This window comes from Tympanuchus pallidicinctus, unplaced genomic scaffold (assembly GCF_026119805.1).
Source record: "Tympanuchus pallidicinctus isolate F22 unplaced genomic scaffold, pur_lepc_1.0 scaffold18, whole genome shotgun sequence".
Lineage (NCBI taxonomy): Eukaryota > Metazoa > Chordata > Aves > Galliformes > Phasianidae > Tympanuchus > Tympanuchus pallidicinctus.
Window position 1 is genome coordinate 10,734,152 of NW_026294699.1, and position 27,993 is coordinate 10,762,144.

At 53.6% G+C, this 27,993-nt stretch overlaps 1 protein-coding gene across 3 annotated transcripts; it reads left to right on the forward strand.

Annotated features, from left to right (window-relative positions):
• The first annotated feature begins 1,331 nt into the window (after nucleotides 1–1,331).
• LOC128079155 (ATP-sensitive inward rectifier potassium channel 12) lies at nucleotides 1,332–27,116 on the forward strand. 3 transcript variants are annotated; one of them, XM_052680121.1, is made up of 2 exons: nucleotides 1,332–1,516; nucleotides 23,376–27,116. In XM_052680121.1, the coding sequence occupies exon 2, from the start codon at nucleotides 23,534–23,536 to the stop codon at nucleotides 24,821–24,823; it is 1,290 nt and encodes a 429-aa protein (XP_052536081.1). In that variant the 5' UTR covers nucleotides 1,332–1,516; nucleotides 23,376–23,533; the 3' UTR covers nucleotides 24,824–27,116. The 3 variants fall into 3 exon arrangements, with proteins under 3 accessions (XP_052536081.1, XP_052536080.1, XP_052536082.1); XM_052680120.1 differs by lacking the exon at nucleotides 1,332–1,516 and adding an exon at nucleotides 16,964–17,091; XM_052680122.1 differs by lacking the exon at nucleotides 1,332–1,516 and adding an exon at nucleotides 17,134–19,014.
• The last annotated feature ends 877 nt before the right edge of the window (nucleotides 27,117–27,993 follow it).

Sequence of the window (27,993 nt, forward strand, 5' to 3'; positions counted from 1 at the left end):
CATGGAGAGATGGGACCTGGGCAGAGGAGCAAGGGAGTGTAATGCCCAAGGGAGGAGGAGGGGGGATTGGTGATCTCAAAATGTAGGGGAGAGGAAGAATTGGGAGGTGGTCTGGGTCTTGTGGGCAACCAAACATAGAGGCAAATACAGCAAATATTCCAGGTGGGGGCTGCAGTGCATCTCCTGCTGGCTGGGGCCAGCCTGGGTTGGAGCCCACCCTCTGCCCTCCCAGGGGAAGAAGCCAGAACTTTGACTCTTTCTGCAAAGGCCTTGTTATTGTAAGGACAGCGTGACCCAGAGACACCCACAGCCTCCCGTACGGCCTCAAATAATCACTCATCGCCATGAAATAAACTTGGATTCTGACCACCCTTAAAAAAAAAATATATATATATATATATATATATATATATACAATAAAATAATCCCCACCTGCCCTAAAAAGAAGCATCCTTTCAGCCTTGCCCCTAAAGCAGCCAAAAGCCAAGCAAAGGCTGTGGGGCGGCTGTCCCTGCCATTGATTTTTCGTGGAAGCAGCCCAGAAAGGGCAGTGATGGAGTGTGGGGCTGTGAGCCCCCCGGGAGGGGGGGGGGGAGCTGAGCCGGGAGCATCGCTGCGGTGGGGCTGCGTTTAGTGAAAGCAAACGGAAGCATTGAGGTGTGGGAGAGGAAGAAGAAGGGCCGAAGGACTCGGGCGAAGCAGCCATTAGGAAAGTGCTGATGCAGAGGTTCACTTGTGTCTACGGGCTGAGTTGGAGGAGTTGCTGTTCGCGGACAAAGGCGGTAGGAGGGAGTGGAGCTTTGTAGAAGCCTGAGCCTGTCTCGCTGGGTGTCTGCGTTTCATTCCCTGTCAAGCTGCTGGGGAAAAGCAGGGGAGCGCCGAGCTGCAGCGCTGCTCAGGATCAGATAGCGAGGAAACCAATAGCAGAGGGGGAAAAGAAATAATTAAAAAAAAGAAATCAACAAACCACCAACCCAGCGAGCCACCCACCCCGCACGCTGGGGCTGAGGCAGGCACATCCCTGCCAACTCCACAGCAGAGAAGTCGTCCCTCCATGGGCAGGAGCGGAGTTGAGCCCAAAGGATATTTGATGACACTTTGGCAGCGATGGGCCCCCCAGCATCTTCCAGAGCCCATCTGAGGGTGAAGGCTTTGAGAGCGCAGAGGGAGTTTGAAGCTAAATGCACCTGAGTCTGGATCTGTTGGCTGCTGGGATTTATCTCTTTCATTATTTTTCTCCAGGGGGGAACCAAAGCAACAAAAAAACGTGATATATTTTTTTCAAACTCCCCCTTTTTTTTTTTTTTTTCTTTTTTCTTTTTTTTCCTCCTCCTTTTGGAAGAATTTTTTTTTTTTTTTTTTTTTTGGATGATCGCAATGGAAGGGTTGGGTCTGTGCCTGAGAAGCAGCAGCCGAACGCCAGCATTGGGAGGACGCGGCGCGGACGTGGGGTCCCCGGCCAGCTAACTCTGCAGGACCTGCACCTCAGGGCCGGGGGGGCTGGATGCAGTGAGAGGTAAGTGCTGGCAGCAGGCTGCTGAGCTCCCAGAGCTCCGATCCCGACTCGGAGATGAAAACAGCAGTCTCATAGTGAGTCAATCACTTCCACCTCTCGCAGCCCTCACGGAGGAACAATAACACGGGGAAGTTTTGCGGCAGCAGCATCACTGATCAAGTTCTCACCTTCGCCCCCAACCCTATGGATGGCCGTGCCCGAAATGCTACAATGGGTTTTGTTTGAGGGAAAGAAAGTGGTGCCTGTGTCAATGCTGCGCCCCCCCCCCCCCCCCCCCCCGGTGCTGGAGGGTAAGGATTTCTGCTGCCTTTTGGGGAGCGCTGGTGCCACGTTCACCCCCCTGGGAGCAGCTCACCTTCTCAGCCCAAACTTTTGCACAGCGGTTGGGAGATGTCTGTGTGGGGTTGTGCCCTGTGCGTGCCCCTGTGTGATCCTCCTTCCTGGGGAGCTGGGGGGGACTCAAAGCAAACTGCAAAGCGCAGAGAGAAAGCGAAGCAATCCACCGGCAGCAGCAGGATTGCATCACTGTAACAGTATCGGCACCGAGCGAGCCAGGCTGCGAAAATCGTACAGAAAATGAGCTGTGCTGGAGTGCCTCAGTGAGCAGCACCTGCACGCCTTTCTGGGTGCATGAGGCTGTTTGTATTTTTAGAAGTCTCTCTTAATTATAGAGCAAGGGAGGGAGAAAATGGTGTGTATTTAGCAGCATTCATCCCCGGGCAGTTTTGCAGAGCACACAGTCACCAAATGGGGGTTCTTCTCCCCCCCGCCCCTGCAGTTCGGAACCACCTGTTTTGCAGTGGTGCTGGCGAATGAGGGTTTGATTTTTGCATTCCTGTTCTTAGAAAGCACAGCGAGGATTTGGTTTGCACGCGCCGTTCACCTCTGCTGTTGGGAAAGCTGTGGCACAATCCCTGAGCAGTGATTGCGGGGCAGCTTTACCCGTGGGGTCGATCCATCCCTGGGTGTTGCGCCCGTGATGAGTGCTTGGCAGCGTGCAGAGTGATGGGAAGTGCTTCCTGACCCCAAATCGGAATGTGGGGACCTCATTGGGGTGGCCCCAATGGGGATAGGGACCCCGTGTGCCCCTCAGGCACTGAAGGACTGGGCTGTGGCACTGCTTGCTTCAAAATCAGCACTAGCTCCTCTGAGCTCCTTCCCCTTCATCCCCTGCTCTGCGCTGGAAAACTTTCCTGGTCCTTTTGTTCTGAGCAGCGGGTGAGATTCCCTTTGTGCATGCACAAAGCGTCAGAGCTGCCAGAAAATAATGAAAACAAGGCTGATATAATTATATATATATGTATATATATATATATATAAAAGAAAAATCCCTGTCTGCTCCTTTGAGGCCTGGAATAACGCTGAGCGTTACCCTATGCGCCCAATAAACAGCAGCTGCTCTCCAGCGGATGCCTTAAGGGCCACTTTCCATCTCACCCCTCTGATCCATGACAGCCGGCGTTGTTTCTGCTGTTCTCTCCCCAAAAGGAGGCTTTCCCTATGAATGTAAGGTGGATTTTTTAGGAGCCCTGAGGTGACCCCACTGGAGCTGAATGCTGGTGGCACAGTGTGGGTATACTGAGCGAAGGGCAGGCACAGCCGCAGCTTGGGGACAGCATGGAGGTCCCTGTCCTTCTGTAGGGGAACTTTGGAGGGACTCTGTAGGGAATGGCACCGTGAGCTTCAAAATGGTGTTTTCTCCTTGGAGGCAGACAGGATTGAGTGCCTCACCCATCCTCACCAGGGAGGAAATAGGACGTGTGAGTGGCTCTGTGTCTCTGGAAGGACTGGGGGAGCTGTCACTGTGTGGAGAAAGGGGGAAGTATGGGTCTGGCCCCCTCTCCACTGTGCTGGGGCACGTGGCACACAGACACCTTATGTAAGCCCCATCCTGCTCCAGCACTGCTGTTCCTGCAGGGCCTTGGGCACCTCTCTGAGCTTTGAGTCCATTTTGGGGTCTTGATGGGTACAGGGTGCCATTGCATCACCATGAAGGTAGTGTAACCCCCTCAGAATTGGTCAGAAGGATGGAGAGAAGACAGGTGCAGCATGCTTAGGGCTTTTCACTGTCTTCTGCTGAGTTCATGCCTGCAGTTCTGCTGGGGTTTGCAGCCCCAGGAGGTGACGGAGGCTTCAGTCCACTTCTCCTCTCTTCTGCCCCTCTCTGCTTGCAGCCAGCTGGGTTTGGACTCTCCACATGGGTGATGTGAGCTGACTCTCAGGGAGAAAGGAGAAAAGCTCTGTTTCACCTATTCCCCGTGTTGCTAAACCACTTTGAAGGAGCATCACCCAAGCATGGGGACAGCAGCTGGCAAAGGACTCGTTTCCCCATCTCACATCACGACCCTATCCATCTACCCTCCCCATGGGTGAAACGCATCTCAGCACAGTGGGAGCTGTCTGCTCCACTGCAGCATCTGAGCTCAGGTGGGGCAAGGAGAAAGGTGGGATCAGGGGCTGCAGGGAGCTGGGGTGGCCCCACAGCTCTGACTGTGTGCCTGTCACCCCATGGGGACATGCCCCGCTGTCACCGCTCCACTTCCCAGCTCACTCCCTCGCTCCCAGCTTGCAAAAGTGCCAGTGGGCGATGGATTTTTTTGCAGAGCTCTTTCAGATTCCCCCGTTGGACTTTTGAAGCATCTGGTATCACTATCTCAGCGTCATTATGAATTAATTAACATTAATTCCCCGTTCTGGTAGCTCCTATTGCCAGGAGCCTTAGCCTGAGATATTTTTTTTCCCTCCCCCTAAATGGAAGATCTAGACTGCTCCTGGTGGAAAGTCAGGAGGAGGACACACAGCTGGGAGCCATGGGGTCTCTTGTCACTGTCCCCATCCTTCATAACAAGTGCCACTGGGGCTGTGCCACAAGGGAAAAATTTCTTAGTTAGCTCTACGAAACCCTATTCCTGACTCCCCATACTGTGCTGGAAGTCCCAGGGATGCAGACCCCAGGGATGCCAAATGCCAAGAACAGTGTGGGGGTGCTCTCTGGGGGATGCTGACCCTAAGGATGTCCTCTGGAGTGTAGGCTGCAGGTATGCTGTGCCCACAGTTGCTGAAACAGGGATGCTGCACTCAGGGATGCTGGGATGCAGATGTGGCTGTAACAGGTGGAAGCAGGCTGGGAGTGAGGCTGGGATCCTTTGTCCTGGCTGATGTTCATCCTGCTCCCTGAATCACCTCGATGGACATGCAGCTCAGGAACTCCAGCCTGGCCACCAGCTCTGTCCCCTGCTGTCACTTGTGTGCTCATGGCCAAGGGATTCAAAGGGGCTCAGTGGCATGTGGGCACAGTGCCCACCACTCGCCCCACTCCTTACCCCACAGTGACATAACTCTCGTGCACACCCGTCCCCCCACTGCTGTCCCCTGCCACCACTGTCCATCCCATGGCAGGGCCACAGCAACCCCAAGCCCACCCTTGCCCCTCCGCACCCTTTGCACCACAGGCAAAGTTGGCAATGGTCTCCACAAGCCCTGGCTCTGAAGTGGGCTGATGGTGGCACCCCCGGGTGGGCTGGGGGACAAACTCCTGTGTCCTACATCCCTGGAGCAGCTTGGGCTTACGTAACGGCCGTGCTGCAGTCTGCTCTGCTCAGCCGCCAGTGCCACCGGCAGAGCTGCAGCACAGCCTGCATCCCTGGATTGGTGTTTTTTGGGGAGGGAGGGGGATGCTCTGGGCCCTGAGGGGGGGCAGCAGCCATACGAGAGTGGTGGCAGGGCTGGGTGAGTGGGCAGCTTCATCTTCTGACCTAGGGAGGTGAAATCCATCCAGGTGGCAGCACCCTGAAGAAGGAGGGGACAGGGAGGGGGAGAGAGGAAAGACCCTGTCCCGGTGTGAGGTGTTGGGTCGGGGAGGGTGGGCGGGGGTCTGCTGCTATCTGTGCTCACTTTTCTGCCTTCCTCAGAGAGCAAATCCCCACTGTGCAGGTGGGGAAACTGAGGCAGTCTGTGAGCAGTGGGATGAGACTTCCCATAGTAAGAATGAGCAGGTACTGGCTTCCTCCTGGATGGGGACATGGGACATTGCCAGCCCCTTGCATACCTTGGGTTTGAGATGCCCTGCTGCAGGCTGAGCTCTGCTTGGGTCAGGGAGTCCGTGGCAATGTTGTGCAGCATCTTTGCAGCAAGATGCAGACTTGGGGCTTGCTGTACGTGCCGTGACTTGGGGGCACAGGGACAGGAGGGTGGTGGGGACAGCAGATTGGTCACAGCTCATTTCTTGCCCTCAGCTTCTGTGAGCTGCCCTGGATGGTGGCCCTGGTGCTCACGGTAGCATTCACCCAGTGTTCCCTTCTGGCTCTGCTCCGGCAGAGCTTGTGGGAGATAGGAGCAGGGTTTGGCTGTGGGATGTGCAGGGTCCCTCACTCGGATCTGAATGCATGGGGTCACTCAGTGCTGCAGGGATCTGGCAGGGCTCTGTCATGCCCCAGTGGTGGGGCAGGAGGCCACCACCCCTGGGTGCCACCTTTGGGGACAGCTGCCAGGGAGGACAGGAGATTGACTTAGGCTGGAAAAACGAGAGTGACACCAGTGCAAAAAACATGATGTCACCTGCCAGTGTCCCCTTGGGGACCACCTGTGACACCCCACAGTGACTGAGTTCATGTGGTGATTGTCCCCCATCCCGTCTGGTGCATGTGTCAGTGTTTGGACAGGATGGAGCCCAGGCGTCATCTGGAGCTGCCACTCATTGTCCCTCTCAGCTGTGTGACACAGGGAGCCCGTGCCTTGAAGCAGCAGGAACAAGGGCTCCTGTGATCGAATCCCTTCTGCCTGGGCCGGGAAAATCATTGCTTTGTCCTCATTGCAAAGGCCTTTGGTTCCCTTTTAGGACGTGCCTGGAAATGAGCCACCAAAACAAATGCCAGGAAAAATCAGCCTTGGGTAGAAGCTACTCCCTTTGTGTTAGTCTAGGCCTTCCCAAACATGGGTCCCTCATCTTTGGGGGTCCTTCTGAGACCCCCAGGTGCTCGGTGTGCTGGGCTGAGAATGCCTTCCAACTCATCACACTCGGGGCCAACTGATCTCCATCTGACAGCACGTCATCCTTCCCTCTGCACGGAGGGCTGCAATGACAACGTACTTAAAGGGCTGATGAATTAAGTGCGTCTTACAAATGCATCAGATATTAAAATTCCCATATAATTACAGTGCAATGGATTATGTGTGGTGCTGAAGGGGAAGCAATTCAGCGTGGCAATGGAATTACAGTTACAAAGGAGAGGCAGAGAAGCGTAATTGTGTGCAGCTCCACTGCCATGGTGGAGCAGGGCTGGCTGGGAACTGCTGCAGGAGTGATGCTGGTGCTGGCACAGAGGGCTTGTCTGGTTGGCCCTGAAGGGTTAAAGGAGGAAAGGGACTGAGCTTTGCAGTAGGACAGAGGGGACATTGCTCCCCTGGGCTGGCACAGACCAGTGAGGTGCTGGGGGCTGTATCTGCTGCCTTCCCCTATCTTGCTGCTCTCTGCTCTGCGTGCACACGCACATAGTCCTGAGTGATATGGAAGTCAGCAGCCAGAACCTGAGCCAGAGTCCGAAGAAGAGAGAAACTGATCTTTCCCTCCCCTACCCCTTCCCTTTCCCTTGACACTCCCATTGCCAGCCCTTCTTGGGGACTTTTCTCCCCAGGGGCCACCTCTGCATCACCAAGACCCAAAAATGTAGAGGAATGAACATGTGAGCAGCTGACTTCCAACCAGTGAAATGTGTGCAGTGACATTACAGGTGGCATTACCGTTGGCAATCCCTTCCTGGGATGGGGCACGCATGGATTCCAGGGGGCCAGGGACTTTGAATGTCTTGTGCCCACAACCCTGCTGTGCACTCCCTGTTATCCCAAAATCTCCTGTCCTCTGAGGGTCTCAACCTGCAGAGGGTTGGATATGATGGGCATTAGCCCCCTGCTCCCCGCTCTCCTTGCCACTGCTGTAGCTGGTGCAAAGCCTTTTGTGCAGCGAGCTGCTACTTTTTACTGTTAATTGTATGGAGCAATGCCATCACCAGACAAATAAGCAGTGCTGACCCAGGCTGTAATAAGGGCACGGAACAAGCAGGGCGCGGTGGCACACAGGAAGGCACGGGGATGTGTTAGGGGGTTACATGCTCCCTGCACCCACCTCGAGGCACCCACACATTGACACCATTTGCAAACACCCACTAAAACCCTGAGAGCATCCCACAACCTGTGAGCATCCCCCTCCTCCTCCCCAAAAGCACCGAGCCCCCCTGCTCGCCGTGGGGCTGCTGCCCGCGCTCTGTCGCTAATTAGTGAAAGCTGGCAATGTGCACCATTCTCCTAGTCGTTAATTATTATTAATTAGTTGTTATGCAAATAAAGTTGAAGAGTGTAGCGCTGGAAGCAGCACAAATGAAAACAGCCCCAGCTCTGCTTTATGTAACTGCTGCTGGGTGGGCACCGTGCGGCCCCTGGGGGCACATTGATGGCATCGGTGGTGATGGGCGCAATGGGGAAATGAGTGATTTCTGGGGATCCCAGCAGAGGAGAGAGATGGGGCACATGAGTGTGAAGGGGGAAAGGTGTCGGATGAGGGGGGTGGTGGAGGTGGAGGGGGCCACTGCTGAGGAACTGCCAAGGGAACTCAGAAAAATGGGAAATTAAAGAGAGGAAAGAATTAATAAGGATCCCGGCTCGACCACAATGGCTTTGTGTCAGGAGAGCCGATACCACACGCTCTCTAATGCCTGTCCTCTGAGGCCTTCGGGAAGAAGTGGGGTTTGGGAGCTGCTCAGGAGCAATTTTGGTGAATGTGAGCACATTTCAGAGCTGTGCTTGCTCTCTGTCCCAGCTGCCAGCAGCTCCATGCCAAGCTCTGGCCCTGGATGGGCTCCTATGCATCAGCAATGCACCCTTTATGTCCCTTCCCATTCCCTGGTGTCATCTGATTCCCAGGAATGCCTGTATAAACTTCAGTTCTGTTCTTCCTCCATCCTGGGGTGCTTGTCCTGGATGTTTCCTTTGGGATATTACAAGGCAGGGAAGGCAGAGGCTTTGCCCAAGCCACACTCAGAGCAGTGACCAACATCCCAGCAGAGACAGGGATTCGCAGACGTTCCCTGCCTGCCTTCTGTGCACTGGTGTGTGCTTGCAGCACGGCCATACGCAGAGCTGAAGGATGCTCCCAGTCTTGAACCAGAGCCTTTTGCCCGTGAGTGGGGCTGGGGATCAGACATGGCAGCAGAGCACAGCAGGAAGGAAGTACTTGATGAGGGTGCAGCCAGCAGCGTGTGCACGTCCTTACATATGTGCTATTTTCAGCGTATGGGGAGCAGGCCAAGTTCTCCAACAGATTGAGTTGGGAACTGAAATCCTCCTTTCCTCCTCCCCCTGCCCAGCACCTGCTGCCCGCAGGCATGGCAAGTCCACGCTGGGCACCTCAACCACTCATTATTCATGTCAGGAGTGCTCATGGCACTGCTTCTGCCAAACCCTGTGTTGCAGCAAGGCTGAGGATGGGGCATCCGTCCTTGCTTCCCCATTCAGGCAGCAGCACAAGCATCCCCCAAGCGCTCCAACAGGGCCACGCGTCACCTCTTGTCCTTACGTTTGCACACTTATGCATGCTCCCATCTGCCCACTTCTCCCTAGTTCCAAAGCAGAAAAAATCCCTCCTTCCACCTCACCTTATAACCCCGTAATTCTCCCCAAACCTCTCCCCATACTGCTGTGACCCTTCCCCAGCACAGCTGTTTTTGCGGCCATGTCTTCACCCTGCTTCAAATGCAGGAAGAAGCCCGTGTGCAACACACTGCCACGGCACCCTGTAATCATTTTGTCAGCCAAAAAGCACTGTTGTCAAACCCCCACAGGCAAACCGTGAGGGGACGGGTTATGGAGAGGCACCTGACACCAGCCTGTGCTTTTCTTCCCCCCTTTTAGTCCTGGAGTTTGCTTTATGAGTGGGGTGAGCACTGGGTTTTCTTCTCCTTCCCACTTCTGGGTCCTTGGGTGGAGGGAAAGGGATAAGGAAAACTTGGCAGAATAGAGGCAAGTGGAGAAGCATCACTGTGAGCTGGCTTTACGTAACAAAGTGCAATTACACAATGGGAGCAGAGTGCAGAGACTTTGGGAATTTCCCATGGGGCCCAATGGAGTGCCAGGCTCAGCCACCTTGTATGGCCCCAACGTGTCGCTGCCCCATTCTATTCTGTGGGGCATGAAGCATCCCCTCTGTGCCTCGTATGTGGCCTCCCTCAGGTCTCTCTCCAGTGGGAGGTTCACGAGATCCTTCTGCTCTGTCCCCACAGCACACGAAGCAGGTGGCAGCGGAGACACGGGGACGAGGTGTTTCCGAAGGGCTGCTCCATAACCTTTCTACTAATGGGGAAGGGAACACTGGGGTAGGCTGTGGTGCTGGAAGGTCATCCTGCTGGCATCTTCCTTCTGTTTTAGCAATGGTTTGGGGTGCAGATAGGCAGCGCACTGTCTGGGCACTGTGTCTGTGCTCTGTGCATATCTTGCGCCTGGGCTGGCAGCTCCGGCTGGGAATCGATCAGCCATCAAGAGAAGCAGTCATAGGTTAACGAAGCGGTGGTCATTAGCTAAGTCCTTGCATTTCACAGCCTTGTTCTCTCTGTCTTTATCATGTTTTTGGGTTTGCACCCTGAGAGCACTCCCAGGCAGGATTTGTGAAGGACGTGAGCACCGCCGTTCCCATAAAGCAGTGCTTGGACACAGAAAGACACCCAAAAGCCCACTTGTGACTCTTGTCTGCCTAATTAGTGCACCAGGAAAGACTCATCCATCCTTCCACATCCAGCTTGTCCTCAGCTGCCCACGTGAAATTTGGGCTATCAAACACCCGCAGCCACCATCGCAGCACGGCGCTCCTGGCCGGAGACAGGTCCTTAAATCATCCCCAAGCACCGGGGAAATTGCAGACAGCTCGAGAGCAGAAAATGAAAAGGCGAAATGTCGTTCCTGGAGTTTTCTCCCTGAATTATTTGCTCAGCTTTAATAATAAGTTACACATAAGCAGAGCTGGAGCGGCTCAGCTGACTTTGCTGGGGGAAAGCAGCCAAGGGGATGCTGCAGAGCAGTACCTGGCGCCTGGCTCTGCTGGAAGCCTTGGGGCCGGGGACTGAAGAGGGGACAAAAAGAAGAAATAACCCCTCTGCAGTGCGTTTGGGTTGCTTGAGTGTGGCAACCTGCAGTGGAGCGGATGCGGGGGCTGGAACTGGAGCTTTCCATTCATTTTTCAGGAGGTGGAAGGGAAGGTAACTGTGGGGCTGGGCTCTTCTGGTCCCATCTCTCCAGGCAGCAACTCTGGGCCATCCTCTCTGTGCTATTCCAGGCTGGTTTGGCTAAATCCAGCTTGGTCAGGATGAATCACTCCAGCACAGCCGGTGGTGACCCGCTGGCCACCATGCTTGCTGAGCCTCTGCAATTCCCCGTTTATTGACAAAAAATGATAAGTTGCTTTTCTGCCTTTTTTTTTTTTTTTCCCTCCAGGATCACAGATTGCAAATAATGACAGCCTGAAGCACAGGCTATTTCACAGCCCACTGGCACTTGGGGATGGGATTGCTGTGTGTTCGGGGATGGTGACACCATGAACCAAATCTTCATCGGCGCGATCCATTAATTTAAGACTCCTCTTTCTCTTCATTATCTCCTTAATGAAGCAGAGCTGAGGCTTTGCCATGTACCATGTGCACTGCCCGGGGGTCAGGCTCTGTGCTGCTCAGTGCTGGGCTGAATCCTTCTCACTGCTGCCATGACGGAGCCCATTATCTGTGGTGCACCATGCAAGGGAGCATGGACTGCCCATAGCTCAACCCATCTCCTGGATGCACTGCTTTCTGTATGCTGCTTTCCCTCCCAGTTATGTTCCATGGGCTATGTATAGCCACTGCTCCTTGCCCTCCTCTCCCCCACCCTCCCCAGGAGCCTGCTACCTGCATTTCAGGAGCTCCTTTCCAGAGCAGGAGCCGACAGCATTCTGCCCAGGGGGAAAACACAGGTGGAAAACTTCCAGAAGGAGCAATTTGCTGTGGAAATAGCACTGAGCTGGTCTGAAGTGTTGGCTTTCTGGGCAGCAACTGGGAGCAGACTGTGGCGATCTCCCCTGCTTGCTTCTAGCTCCTAGAAGCTAGAACCTCTAGGAGAGGTTGAACCGCTGATCCTTTATCCTCTGTACTGGAATGGGACCTGATTTGGGAATTTCTGGTGGTAGCCAAGCATCATTTTCCACCAATTTCTCTCTTGGGAGCTCTGAGAAGCATGCTGGTCTTTGACCCCACAGAAGACAGGGAGGTGTCTGGGCACTGCAAGAATATCAATGCATCTGCCTGGCTGCAGGACTGAGCAACCTTTCCCCCAAATTGGAAGCATGCTTTTTTTTCCTCGTTGTTTTTGTTTTAAAATAAAGTAAAAGCAACAACCCAAGTCAGTAGGTGCACTGCCATCTGTGCCTGCAGCATGGCATAGCGGGGGGAGCAGACAGCCCTTGGAGCAGCGAGGTGGATGGCTCAGATGGGTGCCATAAGCCTTCCTCCGCCTTCCTCCTCCTCAGGGAGGAATGTCCTGCTTCTCCTGGGGTCTCTCTCTTTGGAAGCTTTGATCTCCTTTCCAATGGCAGCTCTCCAGCCCCAGCAGTGTGGCTTGGATATTTTCCTTTCTTCTGATCTCGATGTGAAGGAGGGTTGGGAATCTGTCCTGCAGACCTACCCAGAGTGAATGGCCAGACAGATGGATGGGGATGGTGTGTTGCCAGTTCGTTTTCTACCATGGGGTTTCAGAAAGTGATGGGCTGATGGTTTTTGTGCCTCAGGGGGGCAATTTCCCTGGCAGCATCCAAGTTGTGTCACCTCTCTGCTTGGCTCTGTGACGACAGTGTTGATTTGAATTCTTCCAACTTAAGGCTGATTTAAATGATGGTGAAGCTGGGGGGGTGGCATGTGGGAGTAGAGCACTGAGCGCTATTCTTTTTCGGTTGTCATATGCCTCCATAAAGACTTCTGCCTTGGGGATTTGCATAGATCCACGGTCCAGATTGCGCTGCAAAGCCCACCAGTGGTCGGCAGAGCTATGGCAACGGCTCCTGAGTCGTGCAAAAAGTTGAAGGGTGTTTGTGAGTCTCGTGCCGTGGCCATTTCTCTCACCTGGGGGGGCAACAGGAGCCCGCTTCCCACTTGTGACCCATAGCACTCCCCGCTCTGCAGCCCCTGAGGGAAGCATGGTGTTCAAAAGCACTTTCTCTCTCTTTCAATTTGGCTTCATGAAATATCAGTGTTTGAGTGATAACCTCATGGAGAGGAGGCTGCAGAGCTGCCCTCCTACCAGCAAAACCGCAGGAGGCAGAAGGGGGAGAGCTTGCAAACGTCCCAGCCACGAGCAAAGCTTAATTTGGCAGTTGTAATCGCTGAGGACACGCACATCTGTAGGAAAGCAGGCTCCCTTCCTCGCAGTGTTCCCAGAAGGGCTTGTTTGTTTAATTTTATCTTGCAGAGAAAATTATAGAAGGGAAAAAAAATCTCACCAGAAATTCACAACCAACCACTCTGTGGTTTTGCTCAGCTGCAGCACCAAATGCTTCAGCACAGCATGGAGAGCGGCGGGGAGTGCAGCCCTCACCCAACGCAGGTATTTGTGTTGGGGAATTGGGCACCTGGTGTGGCAGCAGCACAGGATGTCCTCAGTGCTGGACGTACACAGTGCTAGATGTCCCTGCTCCTGCTGGCACATGCTGCCCTCCCACATGGTACTGGGTGAGAAGAGCTGCCCATGGCCATCCCCAAAGCTGCTAAAGTCTGGGCATCATGCTCATCACTCTGCTTAGAAGGCATTGTGGACAGCAAGCAGCTGTCCTGTGCCACCCCACTGTGAGCCAGAGCCCCATACCTGGAGCATTGCATCCATAAAAAAAGGACATCTTCACCCTGCATCAGCTTTTGGGAAGATGGGGTTCACCAAGCAGTCCGTCACAGCAGCTCATCCTGATGTGTAGCAAAAGTGAGCTTTGTGGTGGAACAGAAGTGGGTCATGACTCATGTGGGGGTGAAACACTGGGGCTTTTTGAATGGTTGGTGCTTTGCAGGGCAAAACCCCACCACAGGCATGGCTGGGCAGTGGTGGTGTAGCTGGGTGATGTGGGAATGCCTGCGCTCTGGTTTCAACTCATTTTCTTTGTTGTCATTAGCTGTCATTAGCTTGAATTTCCAAGGGAGCCTGTGCTTGACATCAGATGATGACATCCTTTAATTTAGCAAATGCAAAAATGGGACCTTTTCCAACCAGAGCAATTAGAAAAGTCCTGCTCCGCTCCCATCCGCGCTGCAGGATGCCGGCCAGGCATCTCCCCAATCCCCTTCTGCAGCAGAGACCGCCCACAATCATCACACCGCTGTGCCCCCCCTTCTCACCATCCCCACTCACTCTTCCAGTGAGCCAGCAAACCACACCAGAAAGGGCTGGATGCAGGGCAGGACCTCACATGGGGGCAAAGGGGCTGTACCCCCCTCTGCCACCTGCCAGCACTGCTGCAATCCCGTCCCTGCACGGATGCCCCTTTGCCCTGCCAAGGCCCTTCTCCACCTCCAGGTTTGCGTCTAACGGCGCGTGTCCCCCCTAAGCTGCTTAATGAGGGTTAAGAGGCTAACAGGCTTATTACCAGCAATTATTTCCATAGCCCTGCAGGTGTCCCTGAAAATGGCAGAGCCTGTGGCTGGGAGCAACCCGCAGGCATCGCCGCCAGCCTGTCGCGATGCTGAGCTTTTTTGTCCTTTTTTTTCACCAAAATCCAGGCTATATCTTTGGTTGGAGGGCAGAATTGGGGGGGGGTGCATCCCTATAGAAAGCTCCCCCACCCCGTTCCTTTAACTGTGCTTTGAGAGCAGCTCTGCAGCATCCCTGTGCCGGCAGTCGCCTGGAGACGGCCGCGGTGGGTTGCCACAGCGACGGAGCAGCGCTCAGCATCCTCCCTGCTCCGCTGCTGGGCCCAAGTTGGGTGAGGATCAGATACCCCAGGGAAGGGTACCTTGACAGCAGCAGGAAACTGAGGCATGGCTGGTGGTGGTGGTGGAGGTGAAGGAGGAGGTTTTAGAATATGTCACTGTCTGTGAAGGGGCAAAAAATAGTGGCAGTGGGGCTGGTATGGGTGCGTGGAGTTGCTGGGGGGGAGTATCAGTGTTCAGAGGGGGCTGATGCTGGTGCATCATCTCAGCACAAAGGTCACCCAGCTCCCAGCCAAAGTCTGGGCTCCCCACCCCACTGTCCCCAGCTGGCTGCAATGCCACGAACGGCCCACTGGAGTTGGAGACCAGCAAGGTCACGGTGATGGCAAAGGTTGATATGCCCCCCCCAAGCTCTGGAGATGTCCTGCAGTAAAGGAGAGGAAGGTGAAGACCTTTTGGGTGGTGGTCCTGATGCCTTCTCCAGCACTGCCACAGAGGTCCCCCCAACCAAGGGAGCCTATAATTATAAATGACAGCAGAGGAGGGCAAGAGGAGGTTATGTAACTTTGGCATTTGGAAAATTCTTTCTGCTCCCTTATCGGCTTTATAAATACCTCCAACTTGGCCCTGCCAGGCTGGGGGAAGGCGGTGGCATGGCCTGGTCCCTGTGCCATGCCCATCCAGCCCCTGTGCCTCAGTTTCCCTCTCCCTATGGACAGACACATCCCTGCTGCCGTGCTAGCAGAGGGCTCCTTGCTGCCAATGTGAATGCTGGGGGATTGATGCTTTTCAACCCCAGCAGCAAAGGAAGGTGGATTTTCTTCCACCCCTGGGAAAAGCATGAAGATGTTCTTTGAGTAATGCCCATCATTGAGCTGTGGGTTCACAGAACCGTTTTCCTCCTGCCACCACTGACTCTTCCCACCTCTGCATCCTTCAGGCAGATCCTTCACCTCCCCACTCCTGGGCCGTGCTTGTGTCTGCCGAATGCTGGGTGTGACCATCCCCGTCCTCCTCCCCCAGACCCACTGACACAGCCCACCCTGCTCAGCCCCAAGCATCGCCGCTGCCCCGTGGAGGTCGGGAGCCCTCTGCTCGTGGGCGTTTTGCATTTACGCCAATGCACAGTTACCTCCCCGCGGGTGATGGAGGGCAGCTGGGGCCACATCAATATGCTGTTGTATAACTGCGTGGCTGCTCGCCGGGGGCTTGTCCCTGCATCCCACCCACCACGATGCCACCAGGCCGGCTGCTGCCCCAGCTGCAGGGCACCCACTGCATGACATCTTCAAAAGATGGGCACAGCCAGGACCTTGGGGGTTAGGTAGGCTGTTTTGATATGTCATTGCTTTCGTTCCTAAAATCTTCCCGTTTTGATTTCACTTGCTGGGGGAGCGATACCCTGCACCTTGCAGAGCCACGTGTGCGTGAAGAGTAGTGCACAGTCTCACCAACATCAAACTTTGCCTTTGTTTATTGTAAGGATGCTGTTTTTTGTAGGATTGTCTGGAAGAAAAAAAGTACTCTGGCTTTCTGCTTATGTGATTGTGCTTATGTGAATGTGCTGATGTGATCGTGCTGATGTGATCGTGCAGTGTGAGTGCCACCCAAATGGTGACCTGGGCTTGCGTGCTTCCAGTATGGCAGATGCTGACATTGGGCAGAGCTTTGACGTCGTGCTGCCGAGGCCACCAGGCTGGTACCCATGGGCAGGGAATGAGGGGGATTAATGCAGCTGCTGATCCCTGATGGCTCAGAGGCCGGGGAGCAGTGAGCCTCTCCAGCGTTATGCAACTCTTGCATTAAATCTTCCTCGCATCGGATGAAGATGCTCTGTTGTGCCCCAAATACTGTGCCTTGCCTGGGTATTGGGGTATGGGGTCCTTCCTGCAGTTTGGGGGTGTCCAGCAATGGAAAAGGCAAAAAAGTGGCCCTGCTCAGTATTGCACCCTGCCCAGGTCCATGGGAAGGAGAGCTCCTCTGATGGGAAGAGCACTATAAGGGGAACCCTCTGAGGATGTGAAGGAGACTGAGCAGGGGGAAAGACGGGAGTAGCCAAACTGTGCAAAGGCCTCTTTCATCTTGAAGATATCAGACAACATCCTGTGTGTTTATCAGCCCCAGCAGAAGAGCAGGGTGATTTTCGTTCCTCTGAGAAAGCTTGGAGATGTTTTTTGGGGCATGGCAATCATTAAATCACAGATTCAAAGATCCACGGTCCCGCCTTGGGCCACTGATTGCATTGCCCCAGTCTGGGGTCCGATTCCCCAGGCTTGAATTTGTTGCATCCTTCATGCTGCTCCTTCCCCTCCCGAAAACCTCCGCAATCCCTTTCAAGCTGCTCCTCTCCCGCTCCCCTGAGACTCACTGCATCCTGGGCACATTCTCACTGAAATATCTCGGGCTTTCTACCACTGAAGTCTCCCACATCGCTTCGCTCCCTCCCGCTCACAGTCGCCCCGAAGGTGAGCGTCCCCTTCGCTGCCGCCGGCTCCCCACGGCCGCAGCCGAGGTGCCAGATCCTGGACATATAGGGAAGAGCAGCAGCTGTAATCTGAGCTCGCAGCAATTAGCTGGGAGCGCGGCGAAGTCCCCGCCGGCCGCCGCGTCGGGCTCAGCATCTGCGTCGTCCTCAGCCGCTCGTGCTGTAACTGTGGGGTAAGTAGGGCCCGGAGAGCCCAGCGCGGTGCGTCTTTGCCCACGTCCCCATCCTCCTGGGCTCGAGGAGTGTGGTTTGTGCTCTGCTGGCAATGTGATACTGAGAGGTGTTGGAAACGTGGTCGCTTCTTGGGTGGAAATTGCAGTTTTGTCCCGGCGTGGTAAAGGAGTCGGGAAAGGAGCTTTGGGGTGACGGAGATGGGCTGTGCTTCTAAACAGGGGGTGAGGAATTGCTGGTGCTTGGCTGGAGCAGGAGTGCTTGGGTGGAGGATGCTTATGGGAAGGTGGCGGTGCCTGGGTTGTGACAGTTCATAGCCACAACTTGCTCGTGTCTCCTCTCCATTTGCTCAAGTGATTTGAGCATCCCTGATCTGCTCTTGGAGCACAGAAAGGTAGAGATTTCCCACCAGGAACCCAATGCCAAGCAGCTCAAAGTTGTTCTCCCTGCAGTGGCAGCAGCTCTACCACTGTGGCCAACAGATCCATTGTGCCCAGTGGGATGGTCATGGCACCTTCCCTTGGCACATTCCAGTGGTACCATCTTTCCCCATGGCACCTTCTTCAGTACTCTGTGTTCAGAATAAACGTTTCCTAGGTGTGGGTTCTGCCCACACTGATTTCCCTCAATCTGGAGATCGCTCCTGGAGTGAATCGCAGTGGGTGAGAGCATGGGAAAATCCACCTTGGGCTTTCTCTTAATGGGATTTGAAAGAGACTTTGATGTGAGCCTGAGCTGGACACTATGGCACAGGCAGTATCACACTGTGCAGTGGCTCTTAAGATAGTCTGTGCCCATGACAGCCTGCATGGATAGAACCAGCAGCTCCTGCATGACCTCTAGATGAGCAGAGCCCATCAGCGCTGCATCCCATCTCCTTCTGCCAGTGATAGAAAACTGATGGAAGGCAGTTGTGCTTTTGGTCCCATTGCTCCCTATTTTCCCATGGTGCTTTTTAGCAGCTGGGTGATCCTCCTGGGCCAGGGCAGGAGGGTCAGTGCTGTCCCTCTAAACCTCTTGGCATGGGCTGGATGAAAACACACCATCCTCCGATGGGAACTCATGTCACCATCGGGTCCCTGGGCAATGACACAACCGGATCATAGGACAGGCAGAGTTGGGGCTGGATGATTTCACCCATGCCATTATCTGCCCCCAGTCCCACTGGTTTGGGGCACAGCCTGGCTCACACAATGCCCTGGCAAGGAGCCGGGCACGTATCTCGATTTGGGGACAGCGGCACGCGCTGGGCACGCGGGACTGATGGCTGCCACGTGGTAAAGGGGAGTGGATGGGGCGGCTGTGGAGACACCCCAAGGTCACCTATCCAAACACACCCTCTGGCTCATAATGTCCAGGGAGGATTTTTTGGGGGAGGATGGAGACCATTGTGGCTGGGGATTTGTACATCCCACCAGGACCCCGAGCTGCCAGCACAGGTTGGATGGCTGCTATTGCATTTCATCTCCCAGTCTTGAGTACCCATAAAGGGTCTTGCTCCAAAAGACACCGGGCAGAACCATCACCGCTGTCTCAGCTCCAGGGCTCTAGGGGCAATCCCAATGTGTTCTGCCTGCTGGATCAGATCCCTGAAATGGCTGAGCCCATCCTGCGGGATCAGATCCCTGTGGGACACATCATGCAGTATGCGGAGTGCTGAGTGGGGCTGGGGGCTTGGTGGGCACGAGCAAGCTGCGAAACCTCCCCTCCCCCTGACTAAATCCCTTCCCTGGCGCAGGACAGTAGGTTATGGGACTCAAGCAGAGGTTGGATTTAAGGAGATTACAACTTCTCCCCCAGGATAATCTAGAAATTCAATTAAAACTCTCTGTCTCTCTCCTGGGCTGCAGCAGGGCCACGGGGCACCCTGCACCCTGCAGCCATGGCTGGGGAGCACTGGAGAGACCCCCCTAGGCTCAAGCCAGGTAAGGGCTGACCCTTTACCTTCCCTTTCCTAGGGAAGATTTACCAGGGGGGAATTAATCCCAGGATGGAGTAAGAGGGGTAGGGGGAGGGGCTGTGGGACCCCAGGGGTTTGTGTGTGGGTGCAGCCCTCTGGATGCATCCCTGGGGTTTCGTGTGTCCCTCAGTGCTTGTTGACCCTGCCAAAGCGTTCAGCACCCCCCCCCACCACCACTTGCCCTCATCCTCACCCCTCACCATGCCCCTCGCTATCCAGCACTGCGGATGTGAGCAGACAGACAAACAGCTGAAATATCCGGGGAGATGGGATTTCAGACCCAGCAGGGTGGCTGCAAGCTGGGGGTCACCACGGGTGATGTGGCATTTCCTGACCCCCCCCCTCTCTCCCCCCCCCGCATGCTACAACAAGGCACTCCCAGGGCCCCCCATTCTGAGTATGGGTACCGTTGTGTGCCCCGGTCCCATAATGTCCTTGTGCCTCAGTTTCCCTTGCATGTGCACCATTTAGGCTCATTGACAGCAACGTGAGGCTGTAGTGAGGTTGGTGAGAGAGGTATCATTTCCCCACCTTGTTCCTGCTGAAACCAAGCAGATATTTCTCATTAGGAATGCGCCGTTGTGGGAGATCCGCCTGTCCTCTCTGTCAGCACGGGGGATGCAGGGGGACATTTATCTTCGGGACTTTGTCAGGGCCTGGCTCGCCTCACATCAGCTCTTAATTAATTGGAAATGCGCAAAGATGGGATGGCAGCGAGGCGAATGATTCAGGCAGAAAAATTCCCTCCCCCAGACTGACACCGGGCCCTGCAGGGGAGCCCTGTGACCCCACAGTTTTACAGATTCCCAGAGTCCCACATCGGGACTCTTGCTTCACACTGACATTGCCACCCTGCTGCTGGGGCATGAAGGGCATTGCTGTGGGAGATAAGGACGTTATCTCCTGCTGCAGGGCAGGCAGCAGTGCCCGGAGTGACCTCCTTGTGCCATCCCATCCGCTCATGGGCTGTCACCTCTGCTGTGCCACGGGGACCTTCATGTCCTGGCTGCTCGTCAGGGTAAGGTGTGATGCTAAATCTCAGCAGCTCACTCAGTTGCCTGTAGCCAACTTTCCCCCGCGCGCTCGCTGTCCGTTATTGTAACATTTAGGCCCCTTTTAAGAAAAATAAATAAAATTAGCAGTGCTGTCGGCGGGTTGCTCGAGACGCTCGGGCTCTGTGGGAAGCGGCTCTGCGGTGGGAGCTGGGTGGCTGCAGGCGTCGTTGCTCCTAATGTCAGCTAATGAGCTGGCGTCAGCCATTGCAGTACAGAGCCCATGGGGAGCTGGGGGCTGCCCCTCTTGCTATTAGGGTACAGGAATCCTGTCGGGGTCTTTCCGTGTTAATTCTCTGCGGTGTGTGTTGAGGATGGGGCTCGCGGGTTCTGTTAAGGTGTGAGTTTCTTCCCAGGCTGGGATGCTCCAGCAGTCTCGATGCGGTTGCAGCACCAGCGTGGGTCTCAGTGTTCAAATTAAAAGCAAACTCAGCTTTCAGCGAACTCTGTGTTTCAAAACAAAACTGTGCTAAATAAAGTGAGAGCTGCGAGCGAGCGCGTGCTCCGGCACAGCCCCGCTGCGCTGCTCTGTGCAGCTGTGGTTTCCCCGGAGCTCTGCTGTTGTCCCCGGGGCTGGAGCTGCTCCCGGCTGTGGGTTTGTGTCCCCCCTCTCTTCCCCCCTCAATGCTTTGATCCCGCGTCGTTGTGTGGGGTTATGAGGGTTGGCATTGCCACAAGAGCTGAGCCGGTCTGGGAAAAGTTGGGTGTCGTGGCATTGCTTGCTGCCACAGGGTGTCCCATAAACGGGTGGGGAGAAACGCTATGGATGTGAGGGGGTGGGGGAGAGGAAAGGAAGGGAGGAAAAGGTGAGAAAGAAGGGGAGGGACGAAGAAAGGAATAAAAGAGAGAGGGAAAGAAAAGGAAGGAAGGAAGGAAGAAAGGAAGAAATGAGGGAGGGGGGGAGGGAAGGATGGAGGGAAGGAGGGAGGGAAGGAGTGAGGAAGGCAGGAAGGCAGGAAGGCAGGCAGGAAGGCAGGAAGGCAGGCAGGCAGGAAGGAAGGAAGGAAGGAAGGAAGGAAGGAAGGAAGGAAGGAAGGAAGGAAGGAAGGAAGGAAGGAAGGAAGGAGGAGAGTAAAAGAGAAAAGTGGAAAAAAAAAAGGAAGAGAAAAAGGGAAAAAAAAGGTGAAGGAAGAAAAAGAAAAAAATAAGAAAAAAGAAATAGAGAAGGAGGGACAGAAGAAAGAAAGATAGGAAGGAAAGGAGAGGACAGGAAGGAAGCAGGGACAAAGGATCAAAAGAGGAAGTAAGAAGGAGAGTGGAGGGGCTGAAGCGGTGCCTCCACACCACCCGGGCACATCTTCCCCCCAGCACTGCTAATCCAGCCCCAGCTAATCCTCTCACAGGTCACCGGGAGCTCATTGCATTTTGTCCACTGCTCAAATGCATCTAGAATTAATTAAAAAAAAAAGAAAGCAACAGTAAATTCATCTGGTGACAAAAGCATGTGGCATGCTGCTTGGGGTGTTCGTACGAGGCTGTGGGGCGAGCTGGGGGGTGATGGAGGGCAGGCAGCCTGGTGTGTCTCCAAATGCTCAGTTCTGTGAAAAAGGAGGAGAGAAAGCCTATGTAGATGTAGGCAGTGTGGTCAGGAGGAGGACGTGAGCTGGGGACCAGGCTGTCTGAGCCACTTGCTCAGTCCTTTTAGCTTACAGTGTCCATGGGGTGGTTAATATTAATTGTCAATAGGAATTGCTAATGATAACCGTCAGTATTAACTCTTAATGTCTGTTTTTCTCTTTTCATGTCTGAGCATTCCCAGCAGCACAGCTGTGCTGAGTTTTACCTCCAGAGCCATCGCTCTGTTTGCTGATACCCCAAAGTGTGAGCAGGGTGCTTGAAAAATCAGTTTTGGGCATAAAACTGCTCATCTGGACAGCAGCAAGAGGAAATAAGGGACTTGGTGTACAAGATGTAGGCGGGCATCAACCTTTTACCAGAACATAGGAAGTATGGGTAGTTTGTTGATTTTCCCGCTGGGCTTCTGCAGTTATCCTCAAGTTTCAGGATGGATTTGGGGAGAATTTATGTAAAAGGAAGCCCAGCAGATCGCTGCTATCCGGGCTGATGCAGCCCGAGGCAGGCAGTGCCTGGCAATGCTCCCTGCTGCTGGCAGTGATGCTGGGCTGGCCGCCCAGCCTGGCCTGTGTGTAATGGAAAGGGTATGCTTGTCCCTGCCTGTCCCCAGGGCTCTTGCTGATTGCAGGGATCGAGCGCATTGATCAGGCCAGCGGGTACAGAACAGAGAATACAGCCATGAGCTGGGCACCTCTGGGCTGGGGGAGTGGGGGTCTCAGGGGGGTACTGCTGGCAGCAAGGTGTCATCTCCCTTGACACATCCCACATCGTTAAATAATAGTGTTCGTGATGGCAGAGGCAGTTTGGGAGGATGCTTGGGATGAAGCTTCTTGCAGTTGCTTTTGCAGCATGATGTGCCTCCTGTTGCCACTCCAGAGGTGGTAAGGGATAGCAGGATATGTTTGTCTTCCCACACCATGGGACAAGTGCAAGTCCTTAATCCTGCAGCTGGGCTATCCAGATGGGATCGAACTAGTTCCTTGTCCCCTAGCACCACTTCTCCCTTCATTAGACTTGGACATTAAAGCCTATCTGTGACCATAGATGGTTCCATGTCCCAGTGGACACGTTGGGAAAATTGCTCGCCAGGACATCTGCTCAGAGTGAGTGCCTTCCCGGGGCCATCTCCAACCAGCTGCACGTTGGCTGTGTCCTCTCCCACCCCCGGGCCAGGGAATGGAGGATATATCCACATCTCTCTGTGTTTTCCCTCGACCCTAGAAGAGCTGGTGCTCAGGAGGTCGGGTGACTGCTGCTGTGATGTGCTGGGCAGCGGTCCATCTGGCATGGGCAATGTGAACTGATGGAGCCGCTTTCAAGCGTACCTTTATTAATATCTCTGAGGAAGGAGAGCAGCTTGGCCTCTCTGCGCTCCTCTCCAGCAACCTGACCCTGCTCTGACAGCAGAACTCACAAGGAATGTGGAGGGGAACAGTTTTAAGAGAATCCAGTGCAGTCCAAGTTTTCTCATTTGCTGGTGTTGTTGTGGTTCTCAGAAATGCTGTGTCTCCCTGCTGTACACAAAAAGAACAAAATTTAAGACGTCTTCCTTCCTCACATGTAATTCTGGGGAGCAGCCTTACTAGAGAAGCAAGGGAAAGGCAGTGAGGGAGGTCTCCGGCCAGCATGCAGCCACCTCTTGGTGGACCCCATTTTTGCCACGAGAGCTAATGGCCCTGTCTTTGTTTTCTCATTGCAGAGCCTCTCACGGGAAACTTGTGGTGACGTGGCTGCCAAGACGTGGAAGCCTGGGACTTCTCTTCCACCGCACCAGAATTTGGGGGGAGGGCAGGGGTGGGCCAGGGGGACACCGGGAGTCACAAGACCCTTCCCCTTCACTGTGGGTTTGGCTCAGGGATGACTGCAGGCAGGGTCAACCCTTACAGCATAGTGTCCTCCGAGGAAGACGGACTGAGGTTGACCACCATGCCAGGGATTAACGGCTTTGGCAATGGGAAAATCCACACCAGGAGGAAATGCAGGAACAGGTTTGTAAAGAAGAACGGTCAGTGCAATGTGGAGTTCACGAACATGGACGACAAGCCACAGAGGTACATTGCAGACATGTTCACCACGTGTGTTGACATCCGTTGGAGGTATATGCTCTTGCTCTTCTCCCTGGCATTTCTGGTATCCTGGTTATTGTTTGGGCTGATTTTCTGGCTAATTGCACTCATTCATGGAGATCTAGAAAACCCAGGTGGAGATGATACCTTCAAGCCTTGCGTTCTGCAGGTCAATGGCTTTGTGGCTGCTTTTCTGTTCTCCATCGAGACCCAAACGACTATTGGTTATGGCTTCCGCTGTGTGACAGAGGAGTGCCCGCTCGCGGTCTTCATGGTGGTGGTTCAGTCCATCGTGGGGTGTATAATCGACTCTTTCATGATTGGTGCAATAATGGCAAAGATGGCCAGGCCCAAAAAAAGGGCCCAGACGTTACTTTTCAGCCATAATGCAGTAGTGGCAATGAGAGATGGGAAACTCTGCCTGATGTGGAGAGTCGGGAATCTCCGGAAAAGCCACATAGTAGAAGCCCATGTACGAGCTCAATTAATTAAGCCCAGAATCACAGAAGAAGGGGAGTACATCCCACTCGACCAAATAGATATCGACGTGGGGTTTGATAAAGGCTTGGACCGTATCTTCTTGGTGTCCCCCATTACCATTCTCCATGAGATCAACGAAGACAGCCCGCTGTTCGGGATCAGCCGCCAGGACTTGGAGACGGACGACTTTGAGATTGTGGTCATCCTCGAAGGCATGGTAGAAGCCACTGCGATGACGACACAAGCTCGGAGCTCCTACCTGGCCAGCGAGATCCTGTGGGGCCACCGCTTCGAGCCTGTCTTGTTTGAGGAGAAAAACCAATACAAAGTAGACTATTCCCACTTCCACAAAACATACGAGGTCCCGTCCACGCCCCGCTGCAGCGCCAAGGACTTGGTGGAGAACAAATTCCTGCTGCCCAGCACCAACTCCTTCTGCTACGAGAACGAGCTGGCCTTCATGAGCCGCGATGAGGATGAGGAGGATGATGACAGCAGGGGTTTGGACGACCTGAGCCCAGACAACAGGCATGAGTTCGACCGGCTTCAAGCAACGATAGCGTTGGATCAGAGGTCATACCGGAGGGAGTCAGAAATATGACTCTAGGTCCTCTCGTTGACTTTTCCGAGGGTATTTTTTTTCCTCCTCTAATCTCTTCCCCTACAACCCGCTCAAATTATGCAGAACAATGCAAGTGCCATAGGAATGCTTGAGAAATTAGTCTTGTTCCTAGTTTTCAGTTTCATCGCAATAACCACTGAGCGGTCTGCAGGAGGGGACGGGGCAGGCACAGCGCTCCCCACACCCTGGGGGGACGGGGGGGTCCCGGGGCATGTGTGTCCCGTACTGGCTGTAGGGCTGGGCTCTCCCCATGGGGAAAGCGCGAGCGTCTTCTTGGAGCCGAGATCCAAATAGAGGAAATATCAGGAAACAAACCTTTATCTTTCTTTTTTTTTCCTTTTTTTTTTAAATATAACTGAGCTGCAACAAAACAAAAATCGCTCTTTCTGGCAGGCAGTATGATTCAGTTGCACAAGAACAACACTTGAAATACCATGCAACGTTAACGTACTTCTTTTTAATTTGGGGAAAGGGGAGGGGAGGGAGGCAAGAAGGTTTTTAATTTTTTCAACATAACCTTTGGGAGACTGTTTACCAAAATAATAATAACAATAATATTAGTAATAATAATAATATTAAATCTGAAAGAAATGATTTGGTATTTTTTAAAAGCGAGCAAGGGAATGAATAAGCTGCAGGGGTCTCTTGAGTGGTGACTTGCTGGGTAGATGCAGGAGCTCAAAGCCAAGGCAGCATCTGATTGAGGGGTGGATTTTTTTTCCACTGGCACTGCTTCATAGGCAGAAAACAGATGTAAGTGGCTGCAGGTCCGTGGCAGTGAAAGCAAGTAGCGTAATTACCAGCAAAGTAGCTAATAAGGAAAAGCCAGACTGCTGTAGAGAGAACCCTTGTAAACACAATAATTAGCCACATTCTGGAAATATTGATCTTCAGGGTGGAAATTGGGCCTGGGGCGTCAGCTGCTGAAGTGCTGCGTCTCCAGTGGGGAATTCATAACTTCCACCAGAACTAGGATGAAAAAATGAAAAGCACAAAAGGCAGACTGGAAAGCTCTTGAATTTCGGTATTTTCCCATTCCACCCACCAATGTGGTATTTTCTCCTTCAAAAAACCATTTGAAATGTGGAGATCGAGGTGAAATGTGTCTTGCTGGGTTGCATCTCATGTAGCCCAGAAGTAGGACGTGAGCATTGTCCGTGCCACCTCTGCCGGGCTGGGATTTGTGAATTCCCCATTCACTGGAGGGTTCTGTTTGGATTCTTTTCCAAAACCAACAGATGCCAGTCGGGAAACCCACCATGTCCCTCACATCACCCTGTCCCCATGTCCCAGCCTTGAGGTGGATTGTGCCTTAGAGATGCAAACTCACACGCGCTCATCCCACGCCCATCCCACCCATTCCCATCGCTCTGTCCCATCTGCTGCCCTTTGGGCTGGTCTTGTTTGCACGCTGGTTTGCCTTTTACTAACATAGAATCACAGGATCATTAGTGTTGGAAAAGACCATTACGATCGCCAGTTCCAAACGCCAACCCATCTACCACCATGCCACCGAACCTTGTCCCTACTATGCCATGAGGCAAACCGTGCCGTGCATGGGAAGCCTTCTCTCCCTTTGCAAGGAGGGAAGTTGGGAAGATGTAGCTTACTGCTTCCCTCATGCTGGAGCTGGATACGGCTCTCTGTGCTGCAGGAAGGGCTAGGGTCCTGCACCCGGCTTCAGCCATAAGGGCTTGGGAGAGGGGTCTGCAGCAGTGCTTCAGCTCCGTGGGCTCCTGGCACTTTCCTCTCTCCATCCCACTACAGGCAAGCCATGTCCAGGCGTGATAGCCTAGTCTAAATGCCAGCAGCACAGGTAGGATTTGTCCTCAACGCTCGTCCCTATCTCATTTTTGCAAAGAGTGTCCCAAATAGGGCTGTCCTTAAAATGGGGGACACGCTAGGACTTGCCATTCATGGCACCATCCATGACTTTCATCTTTCTGATGAAGTGACACATTGCCATCCCATCACCGGTCCCTTTGCACCAACGGGGATGGTTTTGCCCCCCGTGTTTTGCCCCACAGCATCGAGGGGGGTGGGCAGGGCAACAGGGAGGGGGCAGAGAGATTTTGTGTGCGCACTACTTATTTATTTTTTTAAAGAAATGCTTTTAAGTGGTTTTAGGTTCTTTTGAATAAATAATAACTCTATTAAAAGGTGCACATCTTGCTGCTGTAGGATTCTCAGAGGGTTAATTTCTTTATAAGTATATATATCTCACAGTAAATATTTGTACAAAAAAAAAAAGGGGGGGAAAAAAAAAGAGAAATAGAGATGTCTTTAAGTAAATTATTGCTTTTAAAGGAACTTATATGATTGTACAGTGTTACCTGAGAGAGTAGAATAATATATACAGAAGTATTTTTAAACTACTGCGTAGGGAGGTGGGGGGGTGAGCCCACAGAGGCCAATTTGGGGCTCTCCTCTGCTCATGTGAATGCGTCCCCTCCCCAAAGCCCACTGTGAGGCTCCAGCTCTGGAGAGTTGTTGCACCTGCACGGTAAAGTCCTTGTTCTGGACATGGGTGTGCTGGTACGTGGTGTACAGATGTTATTTTTGCCTGTTGTGAGTGCTCAGATCTCCTGGTTGCTTTATGACCACCACAGAGCACAGCGGAGGCTGCCTTGGTTGGTGGTTTTATTGCGTGCGTTGTGAAAGAGAATTGGGGAAAAAAGGCAACCAAAAGCCCCAACGTGGCAGGTGCTGCAAGGAGTGGCTGAAATGCTCTCAGGGTCTGGGTTCTGGTGTGGGAGCCCCCAGAAGGGCTGCTCAGAGCTGAAATGGTGGATTCCCCAATCAATCCTTGTCAAGACCACGGAGTACAGCTGGCATTACACTGATCCTTGGAGGATGGGGGAGGTGAGGAAGGCACAGCCCCAGTCACCTTCCTGCAGCATTCTATGCTGCGTGCCCATAGCCCCCAGCAGCTCTGGGTCGGAGTGAGCCTTGGGTCCTCATAACCCAACGGAGTGCACTTCTCTGTCGTTAGAGCTGGGACAATCATTGAGTGCTTCACCTCCCGCGATGCGGTGCCTGCTCAACCTTCAAACCTTTTGTAGGAAATGAATCCAGAGCCACCTTTTCTATCTTTAATAAGGCAGAACAGAAACGTTTTATTTTTAAACCCTCCTGCTCTTTTCCTTTCT